General features: G+C 42.5%; 1 protein-coding gene across 9 annotated transcripts in view; it reads left to right on the top strand.

Moving 5' to 3' along the window:
- The window catches only part of man1b1b (mannosidase, alpha, class 1B, member 1b), a 92,308-nt gene that overhangs the window by 60,715 nt on the left and 13,095 nt on the right, over positions 1–18,498 (top strand). For all 9 annotated transcript variants that reach the window (XM_072240671.1, XM_072240673.1, XM_072240670.1 and 6 more), the window contains 2 exons: positions 5,765–5,955; positions 9,885–10,005. In XM_072240671.1, the coding sequence (XP_072096772.1) occupies positions 5,765–5,955; positions 9,885–10,005 (312 nt within the window). The remainder of the gene's footprint in view (positions 1–5,764; positions 5,956–9,884; positions 10,006–18,498) is intronic.

Genomic DNA, 18,498 nt, shown 5'->3' with positions numbered 1-18,498 from the left:
ATTACATCATATAAAAATGTTGAATAAATGGTTTCCAAGTCTCTTCAAATTTAACTGAAGCATCAAAAATGTCATTTCTGATTTTTTCTAAATTTAAACATGATGTAGTTTGGGAAAACCATTGAAATGTGGTAGGAGGATTGGTTTCCTTCCAGTTCAATAAAATGGATCTTCTGGCCATTGAAGTAACAAATGCGATCATTCAACAGGCTGAAGAGGATAAAAATCTATGTTCTATCATTGGCAAACCAAAAATTGCCGTAACAGGATGGGGTTGTAAATCAAAACGCAAAACAGTTGAGATAATATAAAAAATATCTTTCCAGAATTTTTCTAAAAGAGGACAGGACCAAAACATATGAGTTAAGGAAGCCACCTCAGAGTGACATCTGTCGCAAATAGGGTTTATATGGGAATAAAAATGGGCTAATTTATCTTTAGACATATGGGCCCTATGCACTACTTTAAATTGTATTAGCGTATGTTTGGCACATATAGAAGAACTAAACTAAATGAAAAATTTTATCCCATTTCTCTATAGGTAGGCAAAGTTGAAGTTCCCTTTCCCATTCATTTTTAATTTTATCAGATATACCTGGCTGTAATTTCATAATTATATCATAAATAGATGCTATTAATCCCTTCTGAAAGGGATTTAAACCTAAAATTTTATCAATGATATCAGTAGGGTATGAGATCGGGAAGGTAGGCAGCATGGTATTTAAAAAATTTCTTATTTGTAAATATCTTAAAAAATGGGATCTGGGCAAATTAAATTTATTACATAACTGTTCAAAAGACATGAAACAGTTATCCAGAAATAAGTCACGAAAACATGTTGTACGTTTCATTTTCCATATCAAAAAGACTTGATCCATAACCGAGGGTTGAAAAAAAATTAGATATAATAGGGCTTGATAATATAAACTTGTTCAAACCAAAAAATTACGAAATTGAAACCATATTCGTAATATATGTTTAATTATTGGATTAACCATTTGTTTATTCAATTTAGATAATACAAAAGGAAGTGAAGTTCCTAAAATGGAAGCCAAAGAGAACCCGTGTACAGGTTTACCCAATGTGGACTTGGAATTATATTCCAATCGTGTGTCCAAAATATTAAATATCAAATATTAATTGCCCAATAATAGAACTTTAGATTAGGCAATGCTAAACCACCATCTTTCTTGGACTAATGTAAATATTTTTTACTTAACCTGGGATTTTTGTTCTGCCATATACAAGAGGAAATTTTAGAATTGGAATAAAAATTGGTATCACTTGAAATAGATATAAAAATTTAGGTAAAATAATCATTTAATAGCATTAATTTGGCCAATCGATGATAGAGACAATAGAGACCACTTAGTAATCAGTTGTTTAACCTGACTAATTAACGGTAAAAGATTGAGCTTGAATAATTCCTTATGTCTCTTAGCAATTTTAACTCCCAAATAAGTAAAATAGTCAGTAATCACTCTGAATGGTGAACATCTATAAATGGGAGCCTGCATATTTAATGGAAAAAGTTCACTCTTACCTAGATTCAATTTATAACCAGAAAAACTACTGAACTGAGCAAGCAGAGTTAATACCGCCGGAATGGATTTCCCGGGGTTAGAAATATATAATAGTGGATCTGCATATAGAGATAACTTATGTATCTCATTTCCACAGGTAATACCAAATATATTAGGGGAGTCACGAATAGCAATAGCTAGCGGTTCCAAGGCAATGTTGAATAGTAGTGGACTATGAGGGCAACCCTGCCTAGTACCACAAAATAAATGAAAGAGAGGAGATCTTTGATTGTTAGTAAATACTGAAGCCAAAGGAGAAAGATATATCAATTTAGTCCAAGATATAAATATTGGACTAAAATTAAATTTCTCAAGGGTATTAAACAAATATGTCCATTCGACTCTATCAAAGGCTTTCTCAGCGTCCAATGAAATGACATATTCTGGAGTTCTGGGTGAAGGAGTATAAACAATATTCATTAATCTAATATTAAAGAAAGAGTATGATTTTTAATAAATCCAGTCTGATCAGCAGAAATAATTGAGGCAATACATTCTCCAATCTCGTTGCCAATATTTTAGAAAAAATCTTAGAATCCACATTCAACAAAGATATAGGCCTATAAGATGCACATTCAGTAGGATCCTTATCTTTTTTGAGAATTAGGGAAATAGAAGTTCGATAAAAAGATCGTGGTAATTTACATATAGATACTGCATCCCTAAAAATTCTACTTAGCCAAGGAGTCAGTATAGTAGAGAAAGATTTTTAAAAATTCTACTGTATATCCATCTGGGCCAGGTGCTTTACCTGAGTTCATCGAAGAAATAGCATTGGATGATAATTTTGGAATATTCAATTTCTTTAAAAATTCATGCATTATAGTGGAGTCATCAGGAAATTCTGATTGATATAGGGAGATATAAAATTCTTGAAAAGATTTATTTATCTCATCATGGTCAACTGTCAGAGTACCATCTTTTTTTTACAAATCTTAACAATCTGGCGCTTAACCAAAGCCGATTTCAATTGATTAGCCAATAGTTTCCCAGTTTTATCACCACGTATATAGAATTGACTCTTAGTTTTAATTAACTGGCTTTCAATCGAAGATGATAGTAATAGACTATGTTCCATTTGAAGTTCAATTCTCTTTTTGTAAAGCTCCTGATTACGGGCTATAGAATATTTCTTGTCAATTTCTTTGATCTTGTCAACCAGTTTAAGTATTTCATTATTAGTTCGCTTTTTTAATCCAGCAGTATATGAAATAATTTGTCCATGAATGTATGCTTTAAAAGTATCCCATAATATCCCACTGGAAGTTCCCTCCGTAAAATACGTTGTAAAGAAAAAATTAATCTGTTCCTCAATAAAATTAACAAAATCCGAATCCTGAAGCAAAGTGGTATTAAATGGCCAGTGTCTAGAACTAGAAGATGTATCCCTTGACTTAATAGATAGTTTCAACGGCGCAGACTTTGTCTACTCAAAAGCTGGTAGTCCTGTCTCTCAGAATTCCCTTCAGTAACTTCCCCATCAGTGATGTCTGACGGACCAACCCTTTGTTCCCTGCTACCATTCTCAACCAAAGGGTTGATGGATTAATGAGACCCTAGTGGGGTGAAGGGGAGGAGAACCACAATGCGGATGGGCACCGAGAAAGAGTAAGTGAGGGAATGGAATAGCTGAGAGTTATTCTTGACAAGGTGGGCCAAATTGTCTTCTGTGGCGTAAGAAAATGGGAGAAAGAAAATACTGAGTTATATTTATCAAGGACAAACAAAACCAATATTGTACTTCTGTTTTCAAACTGCAGGCTGTTGTATGCCTTGTGCAGTACCCCAAAGATCTTTGTTTCTGTTCCTTGATATTAGGTTGATATAGTATTCCTTATATCCGGACTTCTAAGATGTTGACTTTGAAGGAGTGTCAAATTATTTTTTCTAATTAAAGCAACACACATCAAAGTTGCTGGTGAACGCAGCAGGCCAGGCAGCATCTGTAGGAAGAGGTGCAGTCGACGTTTCAGGCCGAGACCCTTCGTCAGGACTAACTGAAGGAAGAGTGAGTAAGGGATTTGAAAGTTGGAGGGGGAGGGGGAGATCCAAAATGATAGGAGAAGACGGGAGAGGGAGGGATAGAGTCAAAAGCTGGACAGGTGATTGGCAAAAGGGATACGAGAGGATCATGGGACAGGAGATCCGGGAAGAAAGACAGGGGGTGGGGACCCAGAGGATGGGCAAGAGGTATACTCAGAGGGACAGAGGGAGAAAAAGGAGAGTGAGAGAAAGAATGTGTGCATAAAAATAAGTAACAGATGGGGTACGAGGGGGAGGTGGAGCCTTAGCGAAAGTTAGAGAAGTCGATGTTCATGCCATCAGGTTGGAGGCTACCCAGATGGAATATAAGGTGTTGTTCCTCCAACCTGAGTGTGGCTTCATCTTTACAGTAGAGGAGGCCGTGGATAGACATGTCAGAATGGGAATGGGATGTGGAATTAAAATGTGTGGCCACTGGGAGATCCTGCTTTCTCTGGCGGACAGAGCGTAGGTGTTCAGCAAAGTGGTCTCCCAGCCTGCGTCGGGTTTCGCCAATATATAGAAGGCCACATCGGGAGCACCGGACACAGTATATCACCCCAGCCGACTCACAGGTGAGGTGTTGCCTCACCTGGAAGGACTGTTTGGGGCCCTGAATGGTGGTAAGGGAGGAAGTGTAAGGGCATGTGTAGCACTCGTACCCCATCTGTTACTTATTTTTATGCACACATTCTTTCTCTCACTCTCCTTTTTCTCCCTGTGTCCCTCTGAATATACCTCTTGCCCATCCTCTGGGTTCCCACCCCCCACCCCCCCCCGGTCTTTCTTCCCGGACCTCCTGTCCCTTGATCCTCTCATATCCCCTTTTGCCTATCACCTGTCCAGCTTTTGGCTCCATCCCTCCCCCTCCTGTCTTCTCCTATCATTTTGGATCTCCCCCTCCCCCTCCAACTTTCAAATCCCTTACTCGCTCTTCCTTCAGTTAGTCCTGACGAAGGGTCTCGGCCTGAAACGTCGACTGCACCTCTTCCTACAGACGCTGCCTGGCCTGCTGCGTTCACCAGCAACTTTGATGTGTGTTGCTTGAATTTCCAGCATCTGCAAAATTCCTGTTGTTTTTATTTTTCTAATTGTTGACTGAGGCGTATAAATCAATGATCTCCTTAAGAATTGTCTTTCTGAATCAAAAAACTGTTTTCTTTAGCTTTTCTCCATTTTTAACTTTTGATTTTGATTTGTCCTTTTGATTTGTTATTTTATTCACACACAGCACCATACTTACATTGCCCAACACTGAGTGTTTTCATTCTGTTGCAAGCTTTCTCTGAACCCCTAGCTTAGCATGTGTTCATATTAGGTGGATCTCAAAGTACAGGTTTTCCCCGCTATCCGAAAGTACAGCGTTCCTATGAAACCGTTCGTAAGCCGAAATGGCGTAAAGCGAAGAAGTAATTACCATTAATTTATATGGGAAATTTTTGAGCGTTCCCAGACCCAAAAAATAACCTACCAAATCATACCAAATAACACATAAAACCTAAAATAACACTAACATATAGTAAAAGCAGAAATGGTATGATAAATACACAACCTATATAAAGTAGAAATAATGTATGTACAGTGTAGTTTCACTTACCAGAATCGGGAAGACAGCGAGCACCCTGGAAGGTTCACGCATTTTTCTATCATACAGTTCTTTATAAGCACACAAAACATCCTGCCCTAAACCTACGTGCCCTTTCGAAATTAAAGTCATCCTTTTCTGCAATCATTGCGGCACTGTCAATAGTAGCAAAAATTTCATACAGTTCAAAGCTATGGCTGCTCAGGGTGTGTGCTGCCTCTAACGGCTTGCTGCAAAACAAACGCTGAATGCTATTTTCGCTTTTCGCCACACTCGCTGCTCGGGGTGCACGCTGCCTCTAATGGCTCACTGCAAAACAAACACTGAACGCTATTTTCGCTTTTTGCCTTTTTTCGTAAAAGCAAAAATCCTCTTCGGATTCCTTTCGGTTCGCGAAAACAGGTACTAATGTAGGTCTTTCGTAAAAGCGAAGTGGCGTAAATGAACTTTCAAAAAACGGGGGGTACCTGTATTTAGGTTTTTGTGCAAAATAACTTCCAACAGAACATGCTCTTTTACCTGTACGTTTATGACAACTTTTCTGTACCCAAATAATCTTTCTCTTTTTAAACAGACGGCAGTAGATGATGTAATGAAACATATTCACAGACTTGGAGGGAAGAAAGATGGATTGGTGCCAATGTTCATCAATACTAACTCTGGACAATTTACCCACCTTGGTGTCTATACACTCGGTGCCAGGGCTGACAGCTATTATGAGTATCTGCTTAAACAGTGGATCCAGGGAGGAAGAAAAGAGGCAGAGTGAGTAATACTGTATTTAAATTGAGCTAAACAAAGCAGCAGGGATTAGTAAAGTTCTAAGTCATTTCATTCTTTACTGAAATCCCAGAAATAAATGAATCAAAAATTAAACCGAATGTTGTGGTTTGGCAATTACAGAAAAACTTGAGTAGTCCACTATCTGACCGGTCAAAGTCCTGATGATTAGGCATTTGTTCTCCAGGTAATGTTTGCTGTATCCCACTCCCCCCCCCCCCCCCCCCCCCGCCTTCTTATTCACCAGCAACCCGGTTTCTGTCCCTTGCCCATCCTTATTTGCTGGGACCCCAGTTCCAGCACCTCCCGCTCACTGGCACCCCGTTCCTGTGCCTCCCTGCTTCCCGTTTGTCAGCACCCTAGTTCTTGCACCCCCATTTCTGCTTAGCTGGTTACTGGAATATTTCTTATTCCAGGTGACATTTGAAAGGACAGAATTAAGAATGTTGAGCTATTACTAGAAATACTATCTAATAATCTGGAACGTCTGCCTGTCTGGCTTCACCAATGTTAGATTATCATAAATTTATAATACTTTTTCTTTGCAACTGTTGGAACTGGTTAAAAGCCTATGAAGTGCTTTCTCAGGATGGCTGTGTGGATGCTGGAATGATTTAGTTTGGGCATTCTCTAGGACTTAATCATTTGCATTTAACAATTCTGAAACAAATTTATTCAAGTGCAAACAACAGAATGTAGAATGCAGTTTGTTTTTTTTCCCCTTAATTTAAGTAACACTTTTACACTTCCCGGCATAATTTTGATAATCCACTTTCGGAATTATTTACACCAATTTTTAATGCCTGTGAGACATAATTTTAAGGACGTTCTCAAAACCAACATTTGCCTCCCATTTTCATTCTTCTGAGATGTTTAAATTTCACTGGATGGATGTAGCATCTAAACCAGCTACAGTATATAGAAACATAGAAAATAGGTGCAGGAGTAGGCCATTCGGCCCTTCGAGCCTGCACCGCCATTTATTATGATCATGGCTGATCATCCAACTCAGAACCCTGCACCAGCCTTCCCTCCATACCCCCTGATCCCCATAGCCACAAGGGCCATATCTAACTCCCTCTTAAATATAGCCAATGAACTGGCCTCAACTGTTTCCTGTGGCAGAGAATTCCACAGATTCACCACTCTCTGTGTGAAGAAGTTTTTCCTAATCTCAATCCTAAAAGGCTTTCCCCTTATCCTCAAACTGTGACCCCTCGTTCTGGACTTCCCCAACATCGGGAACAATCTTCCTGCATCTAGCCTGTCCAATCCCTTTAGGATTTTATACGTTTCAATCAGATCCCCCCTCAACTTTCTAAATTCCAACGAGTACAAGCCTAGTTCATCCAGTCTTTCTTCATATGAAAGTCCTGCCATCCCAGGAATCAATCTGGTGAACCTTCTTTGTACTCCCTCTATGGCAAGGATGTCTTTCCTCAGATTAGGGGACCAAAACTGCACACAATACTCCAGGTGTGGTCTCACCAAGGCCTTGTACAACTGCAGTAGTACCTCCCTGCTCCTGTACTCGAATCCTCTCGCTATAAATGCCAGCATACCATTCGCCTTTTTCACCGCCTGCTGTACCTGCATGCCCACTTTCAATGACTGGTGTATAATGACACCCAGGTCTCGTTGCACCTCCCCTTTTCCTAATCGGCCACCATTCAGATAATAATCTGTTTTCCTATTTTTGCCACCAAAGTGGATAACTTCACATTTATCCACATTAAATTGCATCTGCCATGAATTTGCCCACTCACCCAACCTATCCAAGTCACCCTGCATCCTCTTAGCATCCTCCTCACAGCTAACACTGCCACCCAGCTTCGTGTCATCCGCAAACTTGGAGATGCTGCATTTAATTTCCTCATCCAAGTCATTAATATATATTGTAAACAACTGGGGTCCCAGCACTGAGCCTTGCGGTACCCCACTAGTCACTGCCTGCCATTCTGAAAAGGTCCCGTTTATTCCCACTCTTTGCTTCCTGTCTGCCAACCAATTCTCTATCCACATCAATACCTTACCCCCAATACTGTGTGCTTTAAGTTTGCACACTAATCTCCTGTGTGGGACCTTGTCAAAAGCCTTTTGAAAATCCAAGTATACCACATCCACTGGTTCTCCCCTATCCACTCTACTAGTTACATCCTCAAAAAATTCTATGAGATTCGTCAGACATGATTTTCCTTTCACAAATCCATGCTGACTTTGTCTGATGATTTCACTGCTTTCCAAATGTGCTGTTATCACACCTTTGATAACTGACTCCAGCAGTTTCCCCACCACCCACGTTAGGCTAATCGGTCTATAATTCCCCGGTTTCTCTCTCCCTCCTTTTTTAAAAAGTGGGGTTACATTAGCCACCCTCCAATCCTCAGGAACTAGTCCAGAATCTAACGAGTTTTGAAAAATTATCACTAATGCATCCACTATTTCTTGGGCTACTTCCTTAAGCACTCTGGGATGCAGACCATCTGGCCCTGGGGATTTATCTGCCTTTAATCCCTTCAATTTACCTAACATCACTTCCCTACTAACATGTATTTCGCTCAGTTCCTCCATCTCACTGGACCCTCTGTCCCCTACCATTTCTGGAAGATTATTTATGTCCTCCTTAGTGAAGACAGAACCAAAGTAATTATTCAATTGGTCTGCCATGTCCTTGCTCCCCATAATCAATTTACCTGTTTCTGTCTGTAGGGGACCTACATTTGTCTTTACCAGTCTTTTCCTTTTTACATACCTATAAAAGCTTTTACAGTCAGTTTTTATGTTCCCTGCCAGTTTTCTCTCATAATCTTTTTTCCCCTTCCTAATTAAGCCCTTTGTCCTCCTCTGCTGAACTCTGAATTTCTTCCAGTCCTCAGGTGAGCCACTTTTTCTGGCTAATTTGTATGCTTCTTCTTTGGAATTGATACTATCCCTAATTTCTCTTATCAGCCACGGGTGCACTACCTTCCTTGATTTATTCTTTTGCCAAACTGGGATGAACAATTGTTGTAGTTCATCCATGCAATCTTTAAATGCTTGCCATTGCATATCCACCGTCAATCCTTTAAGTGTCATTTGCCGGTCTATCTTAGCTAATCCACGTCTCATACCTTCAAAGTTACCCCTCTTTAAGTTCAGAACCTTTGTTTCTGAATTAACTATGTCACTCTCCATCTTAATGAAGAATTCCACCATATTATGGTCACCCTTACCCAAGGGGCCTCTCACGACAAGATTGCTAATTAACCCTTCCTCATTGCTCAAAACCCAGTCTAGAATAGCCTGCTCTCTAGTTGGTTCTTCGACATGTTGGTTCAAAAAACCATCCCGCATACATTCCAAGAAATCCTCTTCCTCAGCACCTTTACCAATTTGGTTCGCCCAATCTACATGTAGATTGAAGTCACCCATTATAACTGCTGTTCCTTTATTGCACACATTTCTAATTTCACATTTCTTATATCAACAATATAAGGTTCTAGATTATTGAGTGTTGCCCTCCTTTATATTAAATATAGTTTTATTTCATTTTTTTTTTCATATAATTCACTTGTGTCATTTGCTTGTGAACCCAGGAGTGAGGAGTAGAACATAGTCCGGACCCTGGGTCTGACTGCTGAGCCACCCTCCCCATTCCTGACCCTAAACCTAGCTCTAGCCACAGGTTCAGCTTGTACTCTAGCCTCTGGTTGACATCCTGGTCGAATGAAAGCGCTTACTACAGGACAATGAGGATTCTCAAACAATTGGAGTTTTACTGTATTACTAATGAGGAATAATTAACTTCTAATTACACGGGTATATGTCTCACCAGTATCTATCAGTATTCTGCTGTAAACCATTAACAATTTACATTAACATCTTGAATCATGTGAGGTGAAATTTGTAATTTAATTTTTTTGTTTAATTGCTAGCTTGCTAGAAGACTATCTACAAGCCATAGAAGGTGTTAAGAAGAACTTGATTCGAAAGTCAGAACCAAACAAACTGACCTTTGTAGGTGAATTGTCCCATAATCAATTTAGTCCAAAGATGGTAAGTAGTTTTCACTAAATTAGACTGGAGCATGATTGGCATAGTTTGATGCCTGTCACCAGATAAATTGTGATTTTTGTGCATTTTTTTTTGTGTGTGTTAGGATTTTGACGTTTTGCTTTGAACAGGTTCCGTGGTGTATCTTTGTTTCATGGTATCTGTGGGAAAATGAATCTCAGGGCTGGGTACTTTTGATAATAAATGTACTTTGAAGCTTTAAACCAGTGATTATAGAGTTGTCAAAAGTGGTTAGTTCTTTAAAGGGCTCCTTCTCTGGGGAAGGTCACGGAAGGATTGCTTTAATAGTTACATTTTATTGAGTATATTGCAGTAAAACTCTGATGGTCCACATTCTGGATGTTCAGAAGCCCTGAATTTGGCATCTGGTTCACCGGCAAATATTTGCCACACTCATTTCAACATACTGGGGCCTCAGTGCCTACACTCCCTTTAGATTCACCTGGTTCACTGGAAAATTTATTATCTCTCTTTGGTTATCCATCGAAATCCGATGACAACATCCACTCCTTTAATGGTGAGATCTTTGATGACTATACAGTCCTATCCTGGACCCAGAAGCTCTATTGCAGGTGGGACATGTATATGTAGTGGTGGTGGTAGTAGTGGTAGCAACCATGGCTGCATTTCTGGCTCTCCTCTGCTGTCTTCTGGTTGTTCTTTCCATCTCCAGAATATGAATCCTGTCCCTACACAGCTACCGCCAACTGGTACGGTCAGCAGCAACCTCCTCCAGGTCCTCGGGTCTGATCTTGCACCTCCTTAAAGCATTCTTCATCTGATCCTTATAGCGCTTCTTCAGCCTTCCAGCTGAGCGTTGACCATGATGTAGCTGGCCGTATAACACTCTGCGGGGTAGCCGACATGGGGGCATCCTTATCACGTGCCCCAGCCACTGCAGCTGACGCTGGGTGATCATGGCCTCAATACTCCTGCAGTTGCTCTTTACAAGTATTTCAGTGTGAGGCACCCGCTCACGCCAGGTAATTCCCAGGATGTGCTGGAGACAGCTTATGTGGAAGCGCTCCAAGGACTTGATGTGACAGCTGTAGGTTACCCAGGCTTCACAGCTATAAAGGAGGGTGGTGACACAGACCGCTTGGTATATGGTGACGTTTGTGGAGGGACGAAGGCTCCTGTTCTGAAAGACTCTACGCCAAAGTCTCCCAAAGGCAGCTGATGCCTGCTTAATGCGGCTCTGGATGTCGTTGTCAATGCAGCTATCCTCAGAGAGAATGCTTCCCAGATATTTGAAAGAATGCACTGTAGACTGCTTTTCATCACCAACAGTGAAGGCAGGTAGAGTGGGTGGGATACTGGTGCTCCATTGGCAAACCACGTCTGTCTTGGTGGTATTGACAGTCAGCCTGATCCTGCTGTACGCTCTCACTGCCACAGCAAGGACAGTCTGAAGATCCTCCGGAGTATGGGCCACAAGAGCACAGTTGTCTGCATACTGCACCTCCAGGACCCGCTCTCTACAGAGTTTGGTGGAGTCTCCTGATGTCAAAGAGGTTGCCATCTAATCTGAAGTCCACTGCCACACCGCTGCTGTCTTCAATCTCATTGTGGAGAAGCTTGGTAATACACAACAGGAAGGTGTTAAAGAGCACTGGCGCTAGTACACACCCCCTGCCTCACCCCTGTGCGTACAAGGAAGGGCTTGGACTCTTGTCCTCCTATGGTTACCCGAGCAGCCATCCCATCGTGGAACTGGCAGAGGATGTGAACAAATTTATTGGGACAGCCAAACCTAAGGAGGACATCCCAGTGTTGAATGCTTTGGAGAGGTCGACAAAGGCCATAAACAGATCCTGATGTTGCTCCCAGCACTTTTCCTGAAGTTGCTGGGCTGTAAAGATCATTTTGATTGTGCTCCTGTTCTTCCTAAATCCACACTGTGATTCAGGCAGCATTGAGTCGGTGATGTTGTTAATGAGTCTCTGAAGCATCACCTTAGCCAGGACCTTTCCAGCAACAGAAAGGAGTGATATGCCCCTACTATTGCCGCAGATGGCCTTATCACCTGTGTTCTTATAAATGACAACAAGGTTTGCATTTCTCCATTGCTGTGGGATGTTCTTATCAGTCCAGGCCTTGGTGCTGTACTGGTACAGGGTGCGTCTACACATGTACCCTCCGTTCTTCAGTAACTCAGCAGGCATATTGTCAGTGCCAGGGGACTTGTTCTTAAGGGGATGGACAGCTGATAGAACCTCCTGGAAAGATGGTGGTAGACTGAGATTGCGGATAGGAGGAAGTTCAGGCAGTTCGTCCAGGATGGTGGGGTCTGCGTCAGAGTCCAGATTAAGCAGGGTGTTAAAATGCTCAGCCAACCTCAGCAGAATGGTATTCTGATTCTTCAGAAGTGTTAGACCATCTGCTGTTTTCAGGGGAGTAATGCATCGATTTATTGGGCCGTAATGGTTTTGACAGCATTGTAAAAATTATGCATGTCATTGTTATTGGCAAAAGACTGGATTTCGTGTGCCTTTTCAGTCCACCGCTCACTTTGTATGGCCCGTATTGCCTTTTGCACTTTCCTCCAAGCTGCCTGTCAATGTTGTCTGATGCTGGTGGATGACGTGTTGTCTAAAGTTGCCTGGTGTGCTTTGTGCATGTCCTTAAGCAAGTTGTGGATGGTGTCTGAGTTATTGTCAAACCAGTCTTGGTGGTTCCTGCTCTTACGGCCAATGGATTGGGCTGCTGCCTCATAGAGTGCAGAGCTGATATAGGTCCACTGTTGTTCCATGGTATTCTCTGAGTTCAGACAAGGTTCCAACTCCCTTAGTTTCTCAGCTAGGATGCGTCAAAACTCACTTCCTGCTTCTGTGTTTCTCAGGCGGTTGCAATTTAGCCACTTTTTATTGGGTTTTTGCAGCCGCAAGGGGGGATGCACTTTCATATGGAGCTTGGCTACAATCATACAGTGGTTAGTCCAGCACTCTGCACCTCTTATGGCACGGGTGATAAGAATATCCATGATATCACTACGACACAATGATGAAGTCGATCATGTGCCAATGTTTAGAGCGAGAGTGCATCCACGAGGCCTTATATTTTGCCTTCTGCTGGAAGATGGTGTTGGTTATGGTAAGGTTATGCTCAGAGCAAAGAGTAAGTGGCCTCATGCCATTTGCATTCACCTTGCCAATACCATGCCTACCTAGCACTCCACTCCATATCCTGTTGTCTGTCCTACTCTAGCGTTGAAGTCCCCAAGCAAAAGGATCTTAACATTCTTAGGGATCTGGCAAAGAGCTTCATCCAATGTCTGATAAAAGCCTTCCTTGGCCTCGTTCTCAGATGGCAAAGTTGGTGCATAGGCATTGAGAAGCATGGCATAACATTTCTTTGTCATGGTGATACGGAGGGTGATTAGTCTTTCACTAATGCCAACAGGTGTTTCTGTAAGACTTGGTAGAAAGGTGTTCTTGATAGCCAAGCCTACTCTGTGGCGATGTTGTCCACCTGGGGGGGAAACCTTTCCAGAAGAAGATGTAACCCATCCCTTCCTCTGTTAAAGAGCCTTCATCCAGGAGCCTGGTCTCACTCAGGGCAGCAATGTCGATGTTGTAGCACCTCAGCTCAGCAGCGATTAAGGCTGTTGTCCGGTGAGGTCTGTCAGAGATGCCATTTGAGTCCAGGAGAGTCTTTACATTCCATGTTGCCAGCTTTAAGTTGTATTGTTTCTTATTTCCTGATAGGCGTGGTAACCTATCCAGGTGAGTGATTGAATGGGCAATTTTTAGGCCACCTTTTCTAGGCCCTTCCCCAATTGGGGTGAGCAGTCCCTAAATAGGGCTGCTCAGTCGCACAGGGGTCTGCTGAAAACAGCTGCCGCTCAGTCCCAGCTGCTAGCGACCAAGTACCCTCTGCCGCTGCCGTGTAGGGTTCTGACTAGGAGCTCCCAGTCCATTCGTATCTCCACCCGTTGCCAGACGCCCCATCGCCATCAGACTTCAACCATATGTAAGGTCCAGGTATTGTTCACCGTGGTCAGAGGTGGAGCTCTGGCAAAGAAGATTTTAAAGTGCCACAGGGGGTGGGCCATCCTCAGTAGCACTATCTTCACCATGATGAGGTAAATCCCCGTGGCAAGGATGATCCCAGGACAACCAGTCCCACATCTTGGTTGCAGGAGGCTGCCGGGTCCTTTGTCTGTTAAGACCTGCCTATTGCGTGCCGCCAGCGCATTGCTTTTCTGTCAGGGTGTGTTCCCTTAGCCTTGTCTCAACAGACTTACTACAAGGCAGTGGGGCTATTTTCCCATAGCTGGGACAGTGGTTGACAGGCGCCAGGGCGTGTCCACACAGTGGTGGGCCTGCACGCCACGTCTCTGGGGCCCACTGCTGCTCCGAGATCCCCTGTAGTTTAGCCTGGGGCCGTAAGATACCCAGTTTCCATGTGTGACCCTGAGGAGGCACTGCAGGAGTCTTGGTGGTGGAGCGGCTCTGTACTGGCAGGAGGAGGCTTACACACTCGGCTCCTCTTTCACCCTCTATTAAGAAGGCTAGCCAGCAGCAATAGCTACAGCACGCACTAACTACAAGTACTACTACACTACTGCACTAGACACTTCACACACACCCTGTGAGCTAATACTTCCACCCACACACCAATAAAAGAAAGTTTAAAATATGCTGAGATGTTACTATAAACAACATTCCAGAAGTTTCGGTAATTAGTTAATCAGGTTCCATCATAGTCCTGAGCATGCTGGATTATCAGAGTTTTACAGCATTGTAACAGAACGGTACAGTACAGGAATGTACACTGTTTCCAATTGTTAAGAACAATCAGTGAAGCGATAGCTTAGCCTGCTGGAGCCACTCTGGCCTGTCTGGTAGTCTGGTCTCTGACTATCCACCACAGGAAACATCCTCTCCACATCCACTTTGTCGAAGCCTTTCAACATTTGATAGATGTCAATGAGAACCCCCTCCCCATTCTTTTGAATTCCAGTGAATGCAACCCAGAACCATCAAATGCTCCTCATATCATAAGCCTTTCAATCCCGGAATCATTTTCGTGAATCGCCTTTGAACCCTCTCCAATATCAGCACATCCTTTTGTAGATAAGGGGCCCAAAACTGCTCTCAGTGCCTATAAAGCCTCCATATTACATCTTTGCTTTTATATTCTAGTTCTCACGAAATGAATGGTAACATTGCATTTGCTTTGCTCAACACTGACTTAATCTGCAAACTAACCGTCAGAGAATCCTGCACGAGGACTCCCAAGTCTCTTTGCAACACAGATTTTTAAAATTTTCTCTCTATTTAGAAAATAGTCTATGCTTTTATTTCTTCTGCTAAAGAGCATGACCATACACTTCCTGACACTGTATTCCATCTCCCACTTCATTTCCCATTCTCCCAATCTACCTCCTTCTGTAGCCTGTTTGCATCCTCAACACTACCTGCCCCTCCACTTATTTTTATATTGTCCTTAAACATGGCCACAAAGCCTATCATCCATATAGTCTATGACATATAATGTAAAAGGAAACAGTTCCAACATAGGCCCCTGTGGAATACCACTACTCACCAGCAGCCAACCACAAAAGGCTCCTTTTAATCCCACTCTTTTTCTCCTGCTAATCAGCCAATGTTCTATCCATGCTAGTAACTTTCCTGTAATACCATGGGCTCTTAACATGTTAAGCAGCCTCATGTATAGAATTTTGAAAAAGGCCTTCTGACAATCCATGTTCACAGCATCTACTGATTCTCCTTTGTCTAGCTTGCTTGTTATTTCTTCAAAGAAATACAACAGATTTGTCAGGCAAGATTTTCCCTTAAAGAACCTGTTTTATCATGTGCCTCCAAGTACCCCGAAACCACATCCTTAACAATTGACTCCAACATCTTCCCAACCACTGAGGTCAGACTAACAGACCTACAATTTCCTTTCTTCTGCCTCTCTTCTTGGAGAGGATTGACATTTGCAATTTTACAGTCCTCTGGAAGCATGTCAAAATCTGTTAATTCTTGAAAGCTCAATACTAATGTCTCCAGAATCTCTTCACCCACCTCTTTACCTGAGGTGTAGACTATCTGGTCCGGGAGTGTATGACAAATGACAATTCACATAGGTCCATGATTGAAGATTAAAAAATGCAGCACTTTGCAGCAGTTCAGAGTTGGACTGTGCCCGATCAGTGAGCAGCAGCATGAGAGGAAGTGATAATTTTACTTAGGTCTGTGATTGAAGATTAATAAAGGCAGCACTTCATGGCAGTTTTCAGAGTTGGACTGGCCCAATCGGTGAGCAGGGGCTCAAGAAGTGACAATTTCAAATAGGTCCACAATTGAAGATTAAAAATGGCTAGTGCTTCGCAGCAGTTATTGGAGTTGGGCTGCACCCAGTTGGTGAACGGGATTCATTAGAAAGGGTGAATAAAAATAAGGCGGGGCAAGTGAAGTGGCCATTGTGTGAAAGGGCTAATGCTGGAAAGGCCTTGGCTCATCTAGGTAGGGATCTGATAATCTTCGTTATTCTTTATTCCTCCTATTAGGGCACAGGGGCAGTGCTGTGTTTTTTGTGTGAGATGTGAGAACTCTGGGAGACCTCCAGCCTCCTAGATAACGACATCTGCACCAGATGCACTGAGCTGCAGCCCGATGACCTTTGGCTCATACAGGAGACTAAGGCTGTAATGGATAGAAGCTACAAGGAGGTAGTCACTCCTACGTTGCAGGAAGCAGGTAACTGGGTGACTGTAAGGAGAAGGAAGGGAAATGGGCAGCCAGTGCAGAGTATCACCATGGCTCACCCCTCAATAATAAGTATACCAACTTGGATATTGTTGAAGGTGATGAAGTACTGGGAGGGGAGGGGGGTGGAGCTGCAGCAACTGGGCATCTGGCATTGAGGCTTAGGAGAGAAGAGAGGTGAAGAGTACTGCAGTTCTGATAGGAGATTCCACAGAGGAATAGAGACAAGATTCTGTGGGTGTGATAGTGATACCCAGCCGGTATATTCCCTCCCAGATGCCAGGATCAGGGATGTCTCAGGTTGGGTCTACAGCATCCAAAAGGAGGACTATGAGGAGCCATAAGTCTTGGTACATACTGGCAGCATAAACAATGTGGTCCTGGAGAGAGATTTTAGGGAGCTGGGTAGGAAGCTGAAAAGTAGGATCTCCAGGGTAGTATTTTCTGGATTGCTGCCTGTGCCATGTACCAGTGAGAGTAAGAATAGGATGATTTGGCAGATGAATGTATAGCTGAGGAATTGGTGGAGGGGGCAAGGGTTTAGATTTGTGTATCACTGGGATCTCTTCTGGGGAAGGTAAAACCTGTACAAAAGTAACAGGTTACACCTGAACCTGAGGCGGACCAATTTCCTTGAGGGCTGGTTTGTTAGAGGTGTTCAGGAGGGTTGAAACTAATTTGGTAGGGGGATAGGAACCAGAGTGGGGTTGTCAATCAGAAATGCTGAATGTTTACTCTTTTCCAAGTCCTGATGAAGGACCTCGGCCCAAAAAGTTGACTGTTTACTCTTTTCCATAGTTGCTGCCTGGCTTGCTGAGTTCCTCCAGAATTTTGTATGTGTTGCTTAGGAACTGGAGTGATAGGGCTGAGGATGGGATAGTTGGTTTACAAACAGAGGCAGTGTAGTAAGACTGCTAGCAAGGAGAGTCTGATAATAGGGTAAAATTGCAGTCAATCAGATGAGTTGCGGTGTAAAAGGGGGACAAAAATCAAAAGGGGTGATGAACACAGGATTGAAGGTGTTATTTGAATGCATGCAGTATATGGAATAAGACAAATTGTAGCACAGTTACAGATTGGCCTGTATGACATTGTTGGCATCACTGAATCGTGGCTTAAAGAAGATTATAGCTGGGAGTTTGCATCTAAGGATACCTGTTGTAGCGAAAGGACAGGCAGAGGGGGTGGGTAGCTCTGTTGGTTAATAAATGAAATCAAATCATTAGAAAGAGGTGACCTAGGATCAGAAAGTGTTTATCGTTGGGGGTAGAGCTAAGAAACTGCGAGGTTAAAAAGACCCTGATGGGCGTTATATACAGACCTCTGAACAGTAGCAAAGATATGGTCAACAAATTAGAATGAGAGACAGAAAATGTATGTCAAAAAGGCAATATTAAGGTAGATTGGGAAAATCAGGTTGGTGCAGAATCCTGAGAGAGAGAGAATTTGTAGAATGAACCAGAATTGTTTAGAGGATTTAAGGTAAAGGAACCCTTAGGGGCCAGTGATCATAATATGATAGAATTCACCCCGAAATTTGATCAGCTAAAATCATATGTGCCATTATTACAGTGGAATAAACAGAATTACAGAGGCATGAAAGAGGACCTAGCCAAAATTGATTGAAAGTGTACACTAGCAGGGATGACAGCAGAGCAGCGATGGCTGGAATTTCTGGGAACAATTTGGAAGGCACAGGATAGATACATCCCAAAGAAAGATTAGTATTCTAAAGGCAAAATGACACAACTGTGGC

This window comes from Mobula birostris, chromosome 22, assembly GCF_030028105.1.
Source record: "Mobula birostris isolate sMobBir1 chromosome 22, sMobBir1.hap1, whole genome shotgun sequence".
Classification (NCBI taxonomy): domain Eukaryota; kingdom Metazoa; phylum Chordata; class Chondrichthyes; order Myliobatiformes; family Myliobatidae; genus Mobula; species Mobula birostris.
This window is presented reverse-complemented; position numbering and strand designations above follow the sequence as displayed.